Source organism: Fusarium graminearum, chromosome 4 (assembly GCF_000240135.3).
Source record: "Fusarium graminearum PH-1 chromosome 4, whole genome shotgun sequence".
NCBI lineage: Eukaryota > Fungi > Ascomycota > Sordariomycetes > Hypocreales > Nectriaceae > Fusarium > Fusarium graminearum.
The window spans coordinates 6525307-6542746 of NC_026477.1; the positions used below are offsets into that span (position 1 = coordinate 6525307).

The following is a 17440-nucleotide window of genomic DNA, read 5'->3' on the forward strand; positions in this document are numbered from 1 at the left end:
TTCCCGCTCTTACTATAATTATAATATCCTTGTCACATCATCGCTTCACTTTCTGGAAGAGGTGTTTCTTTTGACTCTTTGCGATGCAGACTGTAATACGTCAAAGTCTTAGAAAGACATGTTTATCGACAAGGACGGCCGTTAGAACATGTCAACTAAGACGGCTTTCTTCATCTAATCTCAGTATTCGATGGGGTCCTCAAGATGTATGTCCCAGATTTCGCAACCGCCATAAACACCCACCAACTAACAAATCATAGCCTCCCCTCTATAATGGAACAATCCCAGAACACTTCGCCTCAGTCGTCTCAGCACACGGCGACCGCGAAGCAGTCATTGCCCGCACTCCAACCCCTCACTCTCACGAGTCAACACTAACATACTACGCCCTTGACTCTCTATCCAACAGCCTCGCTCACTCACTCTCCTCACTGGGTGTTCGCAAGGGCGACCGCGTAGCCGTTTCTCTCGGCAACGGGCCTGAATTCGCAGCTCTGACGTACGCCTGCTTCAAGCTCGGCGCCATTCTCGTGCCGTTGAATCCAGGCTTCAATGAGCACCAGGTCATAGCGGCGCTGAAGCACTTGGCTATCAAGACACTCATCATTGGTGCCGTGACAGATCTAGCGTATAAACCTGGACGCGGAAGAAGTAACGAGCATCTTCTTCGCAGCGTAGTTGGAGATGTATCGGCTTCGAAGATCCAGAGCGAAGCTGTCCCCTCTTTGTGCAACGTGGTGGTTTTCGATAACCTAGCGTGCCATCCAGACATCAAATTTGACCTCAAGGGGTGTCGAGCGTTTACCCCTTATTCTTCGCTGGTCGACGGATCAGTTAACTCAGTGAAGCCTGATTCTCCCTTGTCACCAAGCGACGTTATCAATATCCAGTTCACATCGGGGACTACTTCGATGCCCAAGGCGGCTATGCTCTCGCATCGTGCTATTCTCAACAACGGTGCTTTGATAGCGCATCGGATGGGGCTTCACGCAGACGATCGTATCGTGGTGCCTCCGCCGCTGTTTCACTGCTTTGGCTGTGTGTTGGGATACATGGCGACGGCTACCACAGGTGCTAGTATTTTGTTCCCCAGTCCGGCCTTTGATCCTGAAGCAACTTTACACATGGTCGTTGACCACGAAGCTACCGGTCTTTATGGTGTGAACACCATGCTCGTTGCTGTTCTCGAGGCTCTCAACCGAGGAGACGTCGTTCCTCATGACCCCAAACACCTAACCAAGGGTATTGTAGCCGGTAGCAGTGTGCCGCCTTCTCTAATGAGCACACTATATAAGCGTCTCGGTCTTGACGATCTCGTTATCTGCTATGGTATGACCGAGACAGCGCCTGTGAGCTGCATGACCAGTCCTTCAGATCCAATTGACAAGCGGACTTCATCCATCGGTAAGGTCATGCCTCACACAGGGCTCAAGATCGTCGATCCCTTAGACCACAGCAAGATCCTCCCCGTTGGAAAGAGAGGCGAGCTGGCGACAGCAGGATACCTCGTCATGGAGGGCTATTACGGCGACGAGGCCCGCACATCTGAAGTCCGCGTACCAGATCCCGAAGACGGAACAGTGTGGATGTACTCTGGCGATGAGGCCGAGATGGATGAGCAAGGCTACGTCCAAATCACAGGCCGAATCAAAGATCTCATTATCCGCGGCGGAGAAAACATTCATCCTTTAGAAGTAGAAGACTGTCTCCTGACCCACAAAGGCGTTCGAGAAGCCAGTGTGATAGGAGTTCCCGACGAGCGATACGGCGAAGCAGTCGCAGCTTTCATCATTCCTGCAAGAGGATGGACGCCGTTAGATCATATGAAAGACGTGGCAGTGGATGAGGAAAAGGTTGATGAGGACGGTGTTTTAACGAGAGACGGGTTGAGGCAATGGGTCGCGACGAAGCTGTCTAAGCATCTCGCACCCAAGTATGTTTTCTGGATCGACGAGTATCCCAAGACACCAAGTGGAAAGGTGCAGAAGTTCAAGTTGAAGGAATACGCAAAGGAAATTCTGGGAGATGAGGACGGCAAGGCATAGTAATATATAGCGTTTGTTTGTTATGGCTTTTAAATGTAACCATCATAGAAGCCGGCATAATGCAAGACTCATTACGAATGCACTTAAGCTTGCTCTCTTTACACTATGTTGTCATCACATCACAGCACGACCAAAGGTACTTTAACATATTGTATTGTCAGCATTAATCAAGGTATCATTCGCATAATTATAGGGCTATCCTTCTTCTCTTGGTCAGCCAAGCAGACAGATAGATGATCAATGATTCTCATCCAAAGCCCCGCAAAATTCATCACCAAAAAAGAACTTTTTTTTCTGTCTTCGTTGCAGAAGAAACAATCGTCATCTCTAGTGGCAGCCGTCTATCTTTAGCGGAGCTCTCCAATGCAAAAGTACCGTAACGAGGTCTCCGGCCTCGATCGTTATCCGATCACCTTCTACCAACTAAGTCGTAGCAACAAGAAAAAGAAGACCGAGGGAAAACATCCCTTTCAAAAATGCAAGCCCAAAAAACAAAAAAGGTACCGGAAAAAAGGTTCAAAAATGCGAGGCATCTCTTGGATGCTGAACGAGGATCATGTGATGTGGAATGCCGTAAAACTCCCAACTCATTTCTTCGTTTAGTCGACCTGCTTCTCGCAGCCAATGCGACCCAGCAACTCCTTTCGATCGCTGTGGCCGGGTAGGCTGACTCCAGAACTGCTGGCTTGCTTCTTGACGCCCGATCGGCGCTCCCAGTTGCGAAGGTCAAGCGCCTCGACGCCGACTTCCTCCTCCAAAGGCTGGGCCTCCTCGTAAACAAACTCCTCCTCCTCTTCCTCCTCACCACCCTCGTCGTCACTTCGGACATCCTCGGCATCGCCACCCTTGAGGACCTTGACAATGACGCGGACGATCATTGTGAACCAGCCGATGGTGATGGCCTGGAGGAAGAGAAGAGGGCCGAGGAAACCCCACTTGACAGTCTCGTTGTAACAGACGAGGCCTTGAGGGTTGATGAAGGGTTCGACGAGGTATCCCCAGCCAGCTGGAGGGTTGAGAGGACCAATCATGTTCTCGTTGTTGCCTTTGAAGCAGCCGGTGGGCATAATTCGAGGGGTATCGGAGTAGATAGACCAGCAGACGGCGATGTACAAGACATGGCGGGCGAAGAACCAAGAAACAACAAATAGACCGAACATGACGTCGCAGATCTTCTTGTAACCACAGTACTTGAGACACTTGGCAAGCTGTAACGTGTTAGTCGGGCGGCCGATATGTATGATCGAGAACAACTTACAGGAAGGAAGAGATCAACAACATCCATGATGACGAGGATGAAGTTACCGACACGGGTGTGGTGGTAAGCGTAGCAAGCAAAGATCAGGGCGGTGGTGACGATGTGGTGAGTGAACATCTGCCAATGATCCTTGCGGCGCTCCTCAATGTTGATGACAATCATCTGCTGCAACCAGAAAGCCCACTGGCAAAGGAGGTAGGCCTTCATGATTCCATCGAGCTCGCGGTTGGGCCAGTCGGTCCACAGGTTCTCCATGCTCATGTAGTGAGGAGAGGTGCAATAAATGTACTGTATCAATGTTAGTCAGTGCTTGATTCTCCCTGTGTTGCTAAATCCGAGCTTACCACTCCCCAAGGCCAGAAAACGGTATAGTACACCATGAGCCAAGCCTGTTCACTGAAGCGAGTCAAGTTCTTGCGGTTATCAACACCCTGCCATCTGCCAATAGGCGCGAGGACGTATTCCATGGTAGCAGCGCGGAGACCGGTGAAAAGAATGATGCAAAAGGTGATAAAGTAGGCATCGTCGTAGCCAATGCGATATTGTCCGGATTGAGAGTTGTGGTAGCTAAGATGGAAGAACTTCTGCGTGTAGTCGCGAGCTTTGGGGATGAAAGTCTGGGCGAGGAAGATGAGAGCGAGAAGATTGAAAGAGAGTCCTAAAATAAGAATACCACGTCAGCTTAAGTTCATCCAAACAAGATAAGACGATCCGATCGGTGCACACTCGGATGCAGCTCAGCATGCGATCAGCCTGTCATGAAGCGCCGCCATCTGGTAGCGTAGCAGGGCCCTAAAAGCCGGGCTGGTAGGGATGCAGTGCCACGCGGGGTGCGGCTCCAAATGCGACACCCAATCCCGAAATGTGGTTAACCAGGCTAGGTCCAGATTTGACTTGACACCCTGCCCTGTCTTGACATCTCGACACCCCCACGATATTTATTTGCGACACACGATTGGCAAGAAAAGGGGAAGGCTGGTTGGTTCAGGGGGAAAAACGTACCGATCTGGTTCTCGACAAACCAGCGCGAGAGGTGCTTCCAGGTGCTCTCCTCCTTGCGCTTAAGTCGGCGGACAAGCACCGTCTTGTTACCGGCGGTTTGCATGTAAAGGGGACCGTTCATGTTTGGCGTGCTGTTGTCCTTCTTGAGTCGTGGTCGCGAGGCAGCGCCAGTGGTAGGTGAAGTAGCAGCGCTGGCGCTACCATTTGAGGCTGCGATGTGCTCATGAGCCTCGTCTTCTGTGGTTGTGATTATGGTTTGACGAATAATTGTCTCTTCTACAGCTGGCTTGTCGTTGTTGGCAGAAGGGCCAGGGGCAATCTTGTCCTCGACCTGCATGACTGGATCGATGCTCATGACTGAGCGAGCGTCTTGTGCAGAATTGATGTTCTTTTCGTGCGTTTTCGTTTCGTCTCGTACAAGAGGCTTCCGTGTCCTTTTTCCTTGGAGGAAAGCGTTGGCTGTGGCTGATAGATTGGTGGGCGGAAGGAGGGAGGGGTCCCTGGTGCGTGCTAGGTCCGCGGGTCGGAAGCCACAAGGTCCAATGGAAAGTTTGGAGAGGATAAAGAAGATCAGGGAGTTGAGTTGAAAAGGTAGAAAGCCTTGGGTTCACACTTTTCTTCCGTCAAGCAAAAGTGAAAGGTCGACGAGATGATGTAGCGATACAAAGCAAAAGGTCAAGGCTCCGTTGTCTGTCCTGTCGCTAGATCACTCTGTAGTAGTCGGGGTTTACCAAAGCTCGGGCTCTCTCTGGTCCTCAGTGAGCAAGACTGAGCAGAACAATGGGACAGAGATGATGCCGGGAGCAATGCGTATGGGGGAGGAGAAGAAGGAGGAGGAGGAGGAGGAGGAGGGGAGAAGTAGAGAAAAGGTCCAGGTCCAGGTCCAAGGATCAGGTAGCCAAAGAAAAGAAAAGAAAATGGGATCCCAATGAATTTTGAACGAACCCCCATGAATGAATTGGCTCTAACAAAACGAGATCCATAAACCCAAGGCTTGTAGGGGGTAGCGCGCTGTTCTGGTGCAGTAGTGGGGAGGTCCAGTACGGGGAGCAGTGCCAGGGTGTCCACTGTATTTTAGATACGTACATCAGTGTGTTGAGGGAGGATTGCCCCACAGCGGGCATTATTCAAGGCGGTGAGCAAGAGAGAGCCTGCAAGTTGAGCAGTGCAGCTGCAGCTGAGCTGTGCTGGGCTGGGCGGCTGCAGTGAAGTATTGTTGATCAAAAGGAGAAGCAAGGAAGCTGATTGAGTGATGAATCTGTCCTCTATTCGCTGTGAGAGACTTGGTTATGATGTCTATCACAGCTGTGCATAGGGCAGACCAGTCTACTCGAGTTCAACTGGGCTTTGTTTCTGCTCAATCGCTTCGATGCGAATATCTCGTCTTGTTTTATCACCAATTTCAGATCAGATTGGATATGCAGCAGCATCCCATGAATTTCTTTAGGCGGCGTCTTCTTTGCTCTAATCCCTGCCTACATTTCGCTGCACTACATTATAGAACACCTATCCCGAATAAGAACAGGGTGGATATATGTCACCCTCCATCAGTCCTGTACTGTACTGCAGAAACAGCTGCTCACTCGGTGGATGAGTATTTAGTAACTACTACACAATAGGTGACAGGCCTGGTTAATTCCAAGGAAATGTCGAGATTCTAGACGGCACTGGACTAATAAATAGAATGGCCCTAGCTCCAGGGGACGAACAAGCCCAAACCGGTCCAAGGGTCGCCTTCATTGGACCTTTTATTTCGTTGAGACGGCTCAAAAGGAAGGCGAGCCAATAGCAAGCCCACATTCCGAGGTCCCCTTATTCCAACTACCCCTCTCCATCTCTATCTTGCTCTTTTCATTGACAGCCCAGTTCCCTCTTAAGCTTTTAGCTTAATAGACAGCTAGGACTAGACTAGCACCCTATGCCTATCTAATCTGCGGCGTGTACCGTCAGAAATACACTGCACCGTAGATCTCTTTTTGCCAAGTTACCCCTTTTCCTTCTGCCAATGGTGATCAAGTTAAAGGGGAGTCGGGTGGCGGCTGGCTCCCGGAAGCCCTAGTTTTTCGCATTGACAAGAGAATAATAAAAAAATATCGACAAGGGAAAGAACTCCAAGCGAAGGGGGTGATTCTGTATGTCATCCTCGTCCGATACTGGTGAACTGTCTGATATGTGTTAGCACCTACATGACAAGTATGTACGTACATTAGTACGATGCAATGCTAAAGCGCTGCAGAAATGTCAGAACGTTGACGCCCAGGGCACGAAATGTCACCGCATGGTCCAGGTTCAGGTCTTTGATTGTTTTAAGGTGTTCCCCCGCTATACATGGACTGACTGGGTTGGTGATGATTCTCGTCAAATCGATTGGTCAATTCAGCTCCTGGATTGCTGCAACCTCGGTACGGGAGCACGGGCTGGACTTGGGCGAGATGATTTGGCTTTGACCTTTTCGCTTCTGTTAAAGAGATTTTCGACTAATTAAAGTTCTGATTTATCTGCAGCATATCCAAGATATTGTACAATTCCCTGCTGCAATAAATCCGAGGCATTAATATGTCGATATAAATACAGTCTTGGTATGCAGTACAGTGCAGTAGCTCCTAGATCCACCATCGAAACGTTGTCCTCCACCGTCTTTTCAACACGAGACTACTCGATCCGATGCCTTTGTTTCAAGTTTCCGTGTCAATTTTGACTACCCCTCTTGAAGAAAGATAACAAAGTGCTGATGGTGGGTTAGTAGTTATTTAGCCGCCAGCAAGGCATAGTCTCTGGAGTCGATAGCTCTGTCTAGTTCGCTCCTATATGATCTTCAGTAGGAACTATTGAGCCAAATGACTTGAGTCCAGCGTGATCCGATGTGATATGCGGCGGACCCATACTCAATATCACTTGCCAATACTACATGCCTCCTACGTGCATAGATTTTAAACTCACGCGGAAGCGATTGTTCCCCACAGTCAAGTCCGGTAACTATTTGCTGTTATTCCATTCTCATGAGTATCAGCCAGCTAGACAACTTGCTCTGTGGATTTTGTTCTTTTTGTAAATGTTCATCATACATCATTCATTTCTTATGTGCAATACCTCACACATTCAAGAGAAACCTCAATACTAAATACTTGAGCGCTATATCTATTACTGGTCCGCTAAGCTCTCCAAGAGAAATGTTCTCAATTCAAATTATCATTCATACATTAGTAGTAGTTCTGGTTCGCAACAATATGCGAGCTCTTTAAGTCTGGTGAAAAGGCCCGTTTGAATACGGAGAAATCAACAAATTCGGATGTATTCAAGGTTTTGAGTAATGTGGCAGTTAACGAAAAATAAAAAGATAAAATAATTTATTTTTCCATAAAATTGACGTAGGCCAACCAACTTGTCAAAATGAGGACAACCTATATCAAGCTGACGCCATGCTTTTGCACCGCCACTCGTTCGCAAGTAGCCTAAAACGCCACACTTTCCTCATTCAGTTCCCCACATGACCGACATGAGCATACCTTGAGCGCCTCGCATCATCGAAGACCATCCCGAACTTTCCATCAGCAAAAGCACTTAAACCTCGAGGCAACCCTTCCACAGACAGTCCGCGACTTTATCCAACGACCTCTTATTCTCACCTCATCAAAAACCGAAGGAACCTTTGATTGTGAGCCTACTTTATTGCCGCTATGGCTTCCAAGACCAAGTACCAGACGGCGCCCCAGAGCGACCCAGACGACGACTACACCCACGCGCCCCCCGCCTATGCTGAGGGTTCCGCCGCTCGCGATGAGACACAGGGTCTGTTTGGTGCGCCCCGCGACAGCGAGGACAACCTCCCCGATGACTTCAAGGTAGGGATAGATGACATTCGTCCTCGATAGTCGACAAGTCACTGACATCATCTACAGTTCGGCGGCTCTGTAGCTGAGGCTACAGTTGACATTCGCAATCAGTTTGTCCGCAAGGTTTACACCATCCTCACTGTCCAACTCCTTGCCACTGCTGGAGTGAGCAGCCTCACCTTTTTCAGCACCGGCTACAAGGATTGGATCCAAAGCCATCCTGGTGTCGTTTGGGCTTCAGTACGTTTTCTCTCATGATTGAAACCGATTCACATGAACCGCTAACACGAACATAGCTCTTTGGTTCTATGATCTTTATGGGCCTCACCTACTGGAAGCGCAAGTCCTACCCAACCAACCTTCTTTTCCTCTCGCTCTTCACTCTTGCCGAAGCCTACACCATCTCTGTTATAGTGTCGTTCTACAAGACGTCCATCGTCCTAAACGCCGTTGTCCTCACTGCCGGAATCTTTGTCTTCCTCACCCTTTTCGCTTGCCAGACAAAGTACGACTTTACCTCATGGATGCCTTATCTTTTCGGTGCCCTCTGGGGTCTCGTCATCTTTGGTTTCATGGCCATGTTCTTCCCTTACAGCTCCACTGGTGAGCTTATCTATGGTGGTCTTGCCGCTCTCATCTTCAGCGGTTACATCCTCGTCGACACCCAGCTTGTCTTGCGCCACCACCACGTTGAGGAGGAGATTGCCGCTGCCATCAGCCTTTACCTCGACATCATCAACCTCTTCCTTGCCATCTTGCGCATTCTCAACAGCCAGTCTAACAACTAAGCTTGTTGATCTACAAAAGTCCCAACGTGACATAGAAGCAAGAGCTATGGCAGTGCAGCTTGATTTTTCATGTTTAGTTCATCCCGGTATTGCAAAGATTGTGTGCTGTACCAGCCGGCTCATCAGAGTCGTATCTTAATATGTATGGATTATGGACGGTTCTCTTCATGAGACCGTAAGAAATGGCGTTTTCTGGAGAGTTTGCCTTCCTTTTTTTCGCACCATTTCCTGTAGCAACTCGACATCGGATCGAGAAAATAAATCAATATACAGAATTACCCACAAAGAATCACAACGTCAATTTTGGGGATGAGGTCAGGCAAACATGGAACAAGAGATCGAATTACAAGAAATATTGAATTTATTTGATATCAGCATTAGAAGGCCAGTAGAAAAAAGAAACAATCAAGGATGTGTCGTCCAAGGATGGACAACATTGTACGCCCAACGTAAGTCTAACATGACCACAAAATGGCACCAGAACACGGCGAAGGTCCTATACGCCGCTGATCTGCATCCATCGTATCGTAGTGCACGGGTGTCTTCATCCCTCAAGACACTCTATGCAAGCCGTGTTCCTACACTAGCCACGCAAATGGCAATCCTCCCTTGATTATGCTTCTAACAGGCTTGCCACCTGCCATCAGACTCCCACAGGCAATGCAGCGGGAGCGTCCTGAATCATCTGATGGATTGCGAGCAGCTAGGCGAAGCAGGTTGGCGATGAAAAAAAGAAAATGACAACTCAGTTATTCAGCAGCAGGGGGAATATTCTCATCTTTCTCTTCAATCATAGGAGAGGAAAAACCAACGCCAGCAATCGACAATAGTCCAACGTCGCATTTTTAAAGCACCGCAAAAGACCTAAAATGTGAAGTGGTAGGTCTAGTTGAGCTGCTCCTCGCCACCATTGGGCTCGGGTGTGCCAGCATTCTGAGCAGCGGCCTCTCGTTGCATACGAGCCTCGATCTCACGAAGCTGGGACTCGCGAGCCAGAAGCTCCTGTCGCTTCTCGTTGATCTCACGCTGCACCTTGAGTTCGATCTCGCGCAGCTTCTCCTCCTCTCGTCGAAGTTGCTCCTCCTTGAGACGGACGGACTGGGAAGCAAGATCCTCAGGGTTCATTGAGCTATCGGCACTAAAAAGGGGTCAGCATTGCATTTTTACACAAGGTTTTGGTTAAACTCACTTTCCAGAAGCACCGTCGACGGTCTTAGACAGCTTCTCGGTACGGTAGTTCTCATACAAGAAATCATGGGTGATTTCCTTCAGATCAGCCAAGTGGCTGTGGAGCAGCGCCGATCGAATAGCGAGGAAATCGGAGTGACGAGGGTTGTCAACCTCAACAACACCCCAAGGGTAGTGACGGGCGCGAACCTTACGGCCACCAATCTCAACAACATCCTCAGATCCGACAATAGCAAAGGGCATGAGACCACGGAGCTCAGCGTTCTCCTCAACAGTGTCCTCGTCATCCTCCTCAATATCATAGGGGAAGTTGTAGACGGGAATACGATAGTGCTCAATATCCTCCATAACAAGCTTCTTGGACTCGGCAAGCTCAGCGGGGGTGAGTGAATCGGCGCGGCCAATAACGGGGATAACGTTGACACGGGGGGCGAGTCGCTTCATGAGCTCGATGTCGAGTTCTCGGAGACTTGAATTGTAAGTGGGGATCGGGCATTACTAGAAATGATAAACACGTACCCATGGCCTGTAGGAGTAATGAAGTAGAGCATAGCATGCACTCGGTTGTCTCTAAATCGAGGGTTACGCTTAATACGGGACTCTTCGGCGAGAATGTCGTCGTATTGTCTCTCGAGGTAGCCAACGATCTCTGAAAAGCTAGCTTCGTTGTCAATCTGGTCACCGAAGCCAGGTGTGTCGACAATGGTCAGAGAGATACGAGTACCCTCCTCGTCAAGCTCAAGCTCTATTCCCAGGTCAGTAATCTTTATAAACGCTATCGAAATCGTTGTTGCACCCACCAACAGTGATGGGCTTGATCTTAACACCATCCTCAACGTGCGCGCCGCTAGCATCATCGGACTCCTTGTGCTCAAGCACGCTCTTTCCGCAGAGAGTGTTGACAAAGGTGGTACGGCCTATTGTATGTGAGCTTTGTTGTTTATATTCGGTCGCAGGGAGGTGCTGCATGGGCAATTGCAGCTTCTCCACGTGGTAACGTACCAGTGCCTGAAGCACCGCAGACCATCAGGCAAAACTGAATACCCTTCTTGACATTCTTCTTTCGGCGGATCATCTTCTATTGGGGATTAGGTATTAGCCAACTGCAACAGATACACGGTAGTCGCGTGAAGGTTTGGTCCCGTAAACCTTGTGGAAACGGTAGTTTTATCGACGGGAACATTCAACATAACGAACGGGGTCGAGGGGAGGTGGAACATACGCCCATGGACGACATCTTGAAGATCGGTTTCGGGGTGACGGGATGAAGCTTAAAGGTGAATGAGCGGCAACGGTAGGAATATGTCGAGAACACCAACGACTCAAATCGAGTATGGTTTTGCGGTGGTTGAAGTGGAAACTTGGGGAACCTGAACCAAGGGGAAAATGTTAAAGGAGGCTAGGAACCAGGAGAGAAGGATACGGGTCGTGTTGGACTTGGGCTGCTCAAGGGGTTTGGCCAATTTCACACCTGGCCAATCGCTCCTGCTCTGGGATTCAGGGGAAGTACCTAAGCTAGAGTGCCCAGTGTCCCATTATCAGAGGGGGACAGCAGGTGCACCCCTACAAAATCCACACTTTGGGTGCCCCGACGCCCTGTCAAGCCAGACCGCCTTCCCGCCCAAGGGACCACTTAGCGGACCCCCACAAGCCTTGCTGTGGCGCTTGCTTGCAATCAGAGCTCGTCGTTTCGTTTCATCACGTGATAGATCTCCCGCCGCCACAGCAACTGGGAATGGGATGTGCAAGAGTGGCTGACTGCATCTTGTGGTTGTTTGGTACCGTGACGCGGTTAAGTTCAATGTCCAAAGGTCAAGGAAGAGTACCTTTTTCTTACACCAAACATTACCTTGCGTATGTTCCCGTTTTTGTACATGAAATACTTGCATCGTGAAACGTCTTTGTCACTCCATGAATCTTTAACTCGATCTTCCTTGGTGTATCATAACGCTCGTCTTCCTCTATAATATACAAGCCCTTCGGTTACGCAGGTACCGTACCAGCTGCATTCACCAAGCAGGTGGACCTGTAAGCGACATCAGATACATTATCAAGGCATAAACTTTGAGTTTATCGAGATTCGAGATGCAACGCTACTTGCAATAACTCTTGCTTGAAACTTCTTTCTGAAGTTTTCACCTCATCCCGAGCTTGAGCGTCGACAAGTCAAGTCCTTAACATTACCCCTCCCGGCTCTTGCGCCGACCTACCTTGACAGATACACATACAGTACTTGCACACATCAAGTCACTCGCTATGAACGTGCGACCACCCATCGAGGCCTCAAGCTCCGAGGCTGTCTTGTCCGTCTCTTTCAATAATGATGCGAGTTGTTTCTCCGTCGGCCTTGATTCTGGTATATGTGGTAGGTTATAACTGCCATCATTGCATCTCACTTCGCTGACCGTCATGTCTTAGTCTTCCATACCAAATCATGCCTTCTCAAAGCCTCCAGAGGTATTTTTTCTTTCATTAAAATCTCCCATCAGTATTCTCACAGTCCTATAGATTTCAACGCCGGAATCGGCCTCGTTCAGATGATGGGCACGACCAATTACCTGGCTTTAGTTGGCGGTGGCAGGTCGCCCAAGTTTGCTATGAACAAAGTAGGGTTTCTCTCGGAGCTTACTAGTAACATCACTGACCGTACAACAGGCCATAATATGGGATGATATGAAAGGCAAAGTTGCTCTAGAACTCACAACTCTTACAGCAGTACGTGGCGTTCAACTAGGCAGGGAGCGCATCGCTGTTGTCTTACAGAACAGCGTCCGGGTCTACTCTTTCACCAAGCATCCAGATTTACTACACATATACGAAACCGCGGACAACCTCGCAGGCCTGTGTTGTCTCTCGGACAAGAAGCTCGCTTTTCCTGGTCGAACTGCTGGACAAATACAACTCGTCGAGTTGGCGACTGGTAACGTCAGCATTATTCCAGCCCATTCTTCTGCGCTCAAGGCAATTGCTTTGAGCCCGGATGGAGAACTCCTCGCAAGTGCAAGCGAAAAGGGTACTCTCATCCGTGTTTATTCTACAAGCAACTGTGCAAAACTTGCCGAGCTTCGCCGTGGAATCGATCCTGCTACTATCTTCTCTCTCGCCTTTTCCCACTGTGGTACTATGCTCGCCTGCACTTCGGACAAATCCACTCTACACGTATTCGATGTACCTCATCCACGAAAGCCAGGGATGAACCGAAGTCAGCAGATTGGCACGCCTGGAGCTGATGCTGGAGACGGAACAGGGAAGTGGGGCATCCTTAGCAAGATTCCCTTGATGCCTCGATTGTTTTCCGACGCATACTCCTTTAGCTCGACGCATTTCGAGGCTGGCGATGAAGCTGCGATAGGGGGGATTCCTTTCTCAGAGAGCACTGTCTTGGGAACATCCCGGCCACCAAAGGGTGTCATTGGATGGATCGGCGATGACAGCCTGGTGGTTATAGGCGCAGGACACGACGCGCGATGGGAGAAGTTTGTTATTGTCGATGGCGAGGATGGGAAGCGACACTGCGTTAGGGAAGGGTGGAAGCGGTATTTGGGTAACACATGAACTACTAATGGAAGCTGTGCCACAAAGCAGGCTAACGACGACAAGGAGTATGAACTTTAATGTTGGGCAGATCAGGAACGGCGTTTGAGAGGTTCAGAATAATTAGAACTGTTTTGGTTCATATAGCGTATTGCATTAGATAGTGCTCTGTTTTAATCCTGGCGCCGTCTTGGCGATTGACTCCTACTTCGTCGTCTTGGTTTTCTATCGGGGTCTTCGTCTCTGCGCCGCTTATGCCGCGACTCGTCGTGATCGTCCCTACGCCTTCGGTGCTCTCGGTCACCATCTTTTCTTCGATCTCGATCATGGCCACGGTCTTCGTCGTCCTCGTTTCTTTCTTTCCGTCTATCTCTGTCCCGTCTCCTCTCTCGGTCATGGTCGTCGTCTCTATGTCGACGAGATTCTCTGTCTCGATGGCGCTCCTCTCTGTCTGCAGGACTCTTATGTCGCCTTGACCTGTGGTGCCTATCTTCTTTGTCCCCATCTTTCCGTGATCGATGTGACCGATGGTGTCTATGTTTGTCTTTGCGATCCTTCTTATCTGCTTTGTGCCGTGCCTCGTCGACTTCTTTCTTCTTTTCCTCGATCAGGAACCCCTTCATAGGATCGTCATCGTCGTGTTCTTGCATCAAAAGCGCGAGTTCTCGCTCCTCAGGCAACGTCGGTCGCACCACTTCCTCTTCGCTGCTCTCATCTTCTGAGACAGCTTGACCTTCTCGCTTAAGCATGTCTTCCCAGCCCACCTTGAACTCGTCCGGATCCTCATCGTCCCGCATCTTGTATCGCGCATGGTCAACGCTGACTAGGCGACCGCCCATATCTGCTCCACCAAGGTTGTCGACCGCCAAATCGGTACTTCTCTGATCCTCGTACTTGAGCCATCCGAAACCTTTGGACTTGCCAGTCTCTTTGTCGCGGGCCAATTTCAGCCAGACTGGTTCGCCAAATTGGGAGAAAATTGTAATGACATCGCCTTCGGATAGCTCGTAAGGTAAACCACCAAAATAGATGTAGGCAGTGTCGCGGTAGTCGGTATGCCAGGAACCTTCTGGAGTGCTGAGCGCGTCTGTTAGCAGTGTTCGAGGGATGCTTCAAGGGAGCCTTATCAAATACTTACATTCCATTTTCGATTTCTTTCTTGTTAAGCGCTTGGATCGCACGTATTTTATTCATCGTGTGATTTCAGTTGCTGGCTGCGCAACTGTATGGAGTCGAAAATTATTGATGTTGAAAGTCGCATTCAACGTCAGAACCAGTAGAAACATCCACTGAAGCTCCAGGGGTCCGTGCACTAAACTGTAGCATGGGACAATTTCCGGACCGAACGCTAAATGGACGGGGTATGGGCCAAGTGCCAATGGGGGAGCAATTGGTACCTGGCAACCCTCCACTGAGCTGGCCACTTTGGGCTTTTTGGTGAAGCACGGCGGTCGACGATATCTACGTACCACAAACCACCGAGACTGTTGAAACACAACTTTTCTTACATCGGACAATCTCGAGTCGAGATACACGACCGTCGACCTTGACGCTTACATCATCTTCATTGCCGCGGCACGCAGCGCAGAAGATGCTCCTCCAGCGACTCTAATACCCTGTCAACCTCCTTTTAATATTGTCGACAACCCCAAACGCGTATTCTACCAAAACGTCTATCCAAGACAGTCAACAAACCTCAGGTCCTAATTCCGGCTGTGCCAACAACCCATGATCTAAATTACCTCAAACTCGACCTACAATCAGTCTGCCGGCGAGCTCGCTGCGCTGAATACCGGAGCCATGGCGAACAGAGTATCGGTCTATACAACAGGTTCAGGCGATTCTGAAGGTCGCGATGGCGAGCAAAAGAAAGACCTTTGGACTTCTATGCTTGAGTCCGTCGCGAGTGGCAAACGATTACCAGAGAAGAACCTCATCGTTCTAGGTATGCAGAGACGAGCCAGCCATATCAAGGAGCTCGATTAGCTGATCACGACCCTATCAATCCAGGCGGTTCTCCCGAACATCAAAGAGACTTTCTTGAATCTCTTTCCAGCTCCGAACCTAGGCGCAATGCGGACCGGCTTAAGATACCGCCAATTGCCAACAACTTTGCGCTGGGCTACACATATTACGATGTCCTCGACGCCGACCAGGATGGTTTGTGAATACGTTCAACGCAGCTTTGGGCGTTTGATTAACATGTCTAGATACCTTGGCTCGAGTCTCGCTCTACTTCCTTTCTCAGGCGTCTACCGAGTTCGCTTCCTTAGTCGCGCCCCTCCTTACCCCAGAGACGATCCCCAACACCTCTCTGATCATCCTACTAGACTGGTCACAACCGCACCTGTGGCTGCGACAAATATGGACTTGGGTTCAGGTTATACAAGAGGTCCTCAAGAAGGTTGACACAGATCAACACGCTCTTATGGAAGAGGTCATGTCTGCGTGGAAAGAAAGAGGTCGAGGAGGCGCGGCGACCAATCTTGACGGCACACCTTCAGCTACAGCCACTGGCAGTGATGGAGATAGCTCACTTCCTTTGGGACCAGGAGAATGGGAGGAGCCTTTAGGTCTGCCGCTCTGTGTAGTATGCCAAAACGTAAGATACGACTCGGGAATTGCCAAGGAATTTACTGACAAAAGTAGGCGCAAAAAATGGAATTCCTTGAAAAGAATCAGGCATGGAAAGAGCCCGATTTCGATACTGTGTTGCAATACTTGCGAACAGTTTTGTTGAGACGTCAGTTCATTCTAAAATCACTCATACTAGCCCAACCACTAACATTTTACAGATGGTGCTTCTCTCATTTATACTTCACAAAATGCGCCCTCTCAGCTACCGTCTCTTATCCACTCCACTCTTGGAATCACATCTCTCCTTAAGCGTCACCCACTAAAGCATAACGTTATCGACCGTGACAAGATTGTCGTTCCTACCAACTGGGACTCGTGGGGCAAGATTCGTGTTCTGGGCGGAACGTTTGACGCCGAGCAGGTCTCTAATTCATGGTCCGAAGATATCAGCACTCCCCGAGAGTCTATGCGCTTCAACGACGATGACCAAGGTGAGGTGGACGAGGCAGAGTTGGAGGAGAGAGAACAGAAAAGTGCGATCGCGCGCTATGAGGGATGGTGCCGCGACCCCAACAGCGGCGGCTTGGCGGTTGTCGAAAATGCTATGCATGGCGAGAAATGGATCAGCGTGGAGAGTGACGATACTCAAGACTTCCTCGAGAAGCAGCTCAAGATCCTCGAGGCATTCAAAGCCAAGCAGCCAGAGAAGGGTTCCGACAACGCCATCGCTCGCAGCACACGTCACATCGATTATAGCGCCGACGAGAAGAGCATTAGCGAGCACATCGGTCCTGTGCAATTCAACATGGGCGGTATTCAAGTTGACGCTGATGATATGCTGCAGCGTCTTAAAGTAAGTCAAAATCAGCATCACTATGCAATGCAAACAGGAACTGACACCAACAGGATCGCAATGCGTTTTCTTCCTCGCCCAGTAATGAAGAGGAGGAAGCCGAGTCGCCTGCTGCGAACATGGCCAAGGACTTTGACAACGAACAACTGCAGAGTTTCTTTACTGGTCTGATGAACCGCAAAGGCACAGCAGATGCATCCCGTTCTTGAGTTAATGATACGTAAACAACCAGACTAAAGAAATGCGGTTGGCTTATTCCCTTCTCACAAGATAGTCTACAACATAAACTCTAGTGCTCGATAAGTGTAACGAACTTTTGGCGAGGGGGACCGGTGGCCAATGCAGAATACGGAGTAGATACC

The 17440-nt window shown here is 49.6% G+C and overlaps 7 protein-coding genes across 7 annotated transcripts; 4 read left to right on the forward strand and 3 right to left on the reverse strand.

The window, feature by feature from the left end:
• Positions 1-83: 83 nt before the first annotated feature.
• FGSG_09424 (uncharacterized protein) lies at positions 84-2045 on the forward strand (the record flags this gene model as incomplete). Its single annotated transcript, XM_011330014.1, has 2 exons — positions 84-206; positions 261-2045. The coding sequence occupies 2 exons, from the start codon at positions 84-86 to the stop codon at positions 2043-2045; spliced, it is 1908 nt and encodes a 635-aa protein (XP_011328316.1).
• Positions 2046-2183: 138 nt separating this feature from the next.
• FGSG_09423 (uncharacterized protein) lies at positions 2184-4660 on the reverse strand (the record flags this gene model as incomplete). Its single annotated transcript, XM_011330015.1, has 4 exons — positions 2184-3253; positions 3304-3591; positions 3648-3961; positions 4306-4660. 4 exons carry the CDS (start codon positions 4658-4660, stop codon positions 2645-2647), a joined length of 1566 nt encoding a protein of 521 aa, XP_011328317.1. The 3' UTR covers positions 2184-2644.
• Positions 4661-7871: 3211 nt separating this feature from the next.
• FGSG_09422 (uncharacterized protein) lies at positions 7872-9224 on the forward strand. The gene is made up of 3 exons (XM_011330016.1): positions 7872-8147; positions 8205-8378; positions 8435-9224. Exons 1-3 carry the CDS (start codon positions 7983-7985, stop codon positions 8924-8926), a joined length of 831 nt encoding a protein of 276 aa, XP_011328318.1. The 5' UTR covers positions 7872-7982; the 3' UTR covers positions 8927-9224.
• Positions 9225-9811: 587 nt separating this feature from the next.
• FGSG_09421 (uncharacterized protein) lies at positions 9812-11351 on the reverse strand (the record flags this gene model as incomplete). Its single annotated transcript, XM_011330017.1, has 6 exons — positions 9812-10064; positions 10116-10583; positions 10634-10859; positions 10915-11031; positions 11117-11192; positions 11337-11351. The coding sequence occupies 6 exons, from the start codon at positions 11349-11351 to the stop codon at positions 9812-9814; spliced, it is 1155 nt and encodes a 384-aa protein (XP_011328319.1).
• Positions 11352-12370: 1019 nt separating this feature from the next.
• FGSG_09420 (uncharacterized protein) lies at positions 12371-13669 on the forward strand (the record flags this gene model as incomplete). The annotated part of the gene is made up of 3 exons (XM_011330018.1): positions 12371-12479; positions 12623-12720; positions 12770-13669. 3 exons carry the CDS (start codon positions 12371-12373, stop codon positions 13667-13669), a joined length of 1107 nt encoding a protein of 368 aa, XP_011328320.1.
• A 152-nt stretch (positions 13670-13821) lies between these two features.
• On the reverse strand, positions 13822-14793 carry FGSG_09419 (uncharacterized protein; the record flags this gene model as incomplete). The annotated part of the gene is made up of 2 exons (XM_011330019.1): positions 13822-14735; positions 14787-14793. 2 exons carry the CDS (start codon positions 14791-14793, stop codon positions 13822-13824), a joined length of 921 nt encoding a protein of 306 aa, XP_011328321.1.
• Positions 14794-15448: 655 nt separating this feature from the next.
• On the forward strand, positions 15449-17287 carry FGSG_09418 (uncharacterized protein; the record flags this gene model as incomplete). Its single annotated transcript, XM_011330020.1, has 6 exons — positions 15449-15593; positions 15659-15808; positions 15859-16250; positions 16331-16391; positions 16444-17078; positions 17132-17287. 6 exons carry the CDS (start codon positions 15449-15451, stop codon positions 17285-17287), a joined length of 1539 nt encoding a protein of 512 aa, XP_011328322.1.
• Between the last annotated feature and the right edge of the window lie 153 nt (positions 17288-17440).

Bases quoted from the DNA above. Each gene is read 5' to 3' on its own strand.
- FGSG_09422 (XM_011330016.1), top strand. From the start codon at position 7,983: ATGGCTTCCAAGACCAAGTACCAGACGGCGCCCCAGAGCGACCCAGAC. The intron at 8,148-8,204 runs GTAGGGATAGAT...CATCATCTACAG, and splicing joins ACCTCCCCGATGACTTCAAG to TTCGGCGGCTCTGTAGCTGA. The intron at 8,379-8,434 runs GTACGTTTTCTC...ACACGAACATAG, and splicing joins CTGGTGTCGTTTGGGCTTCA to CTCTTTGGTTCTATGATCTT.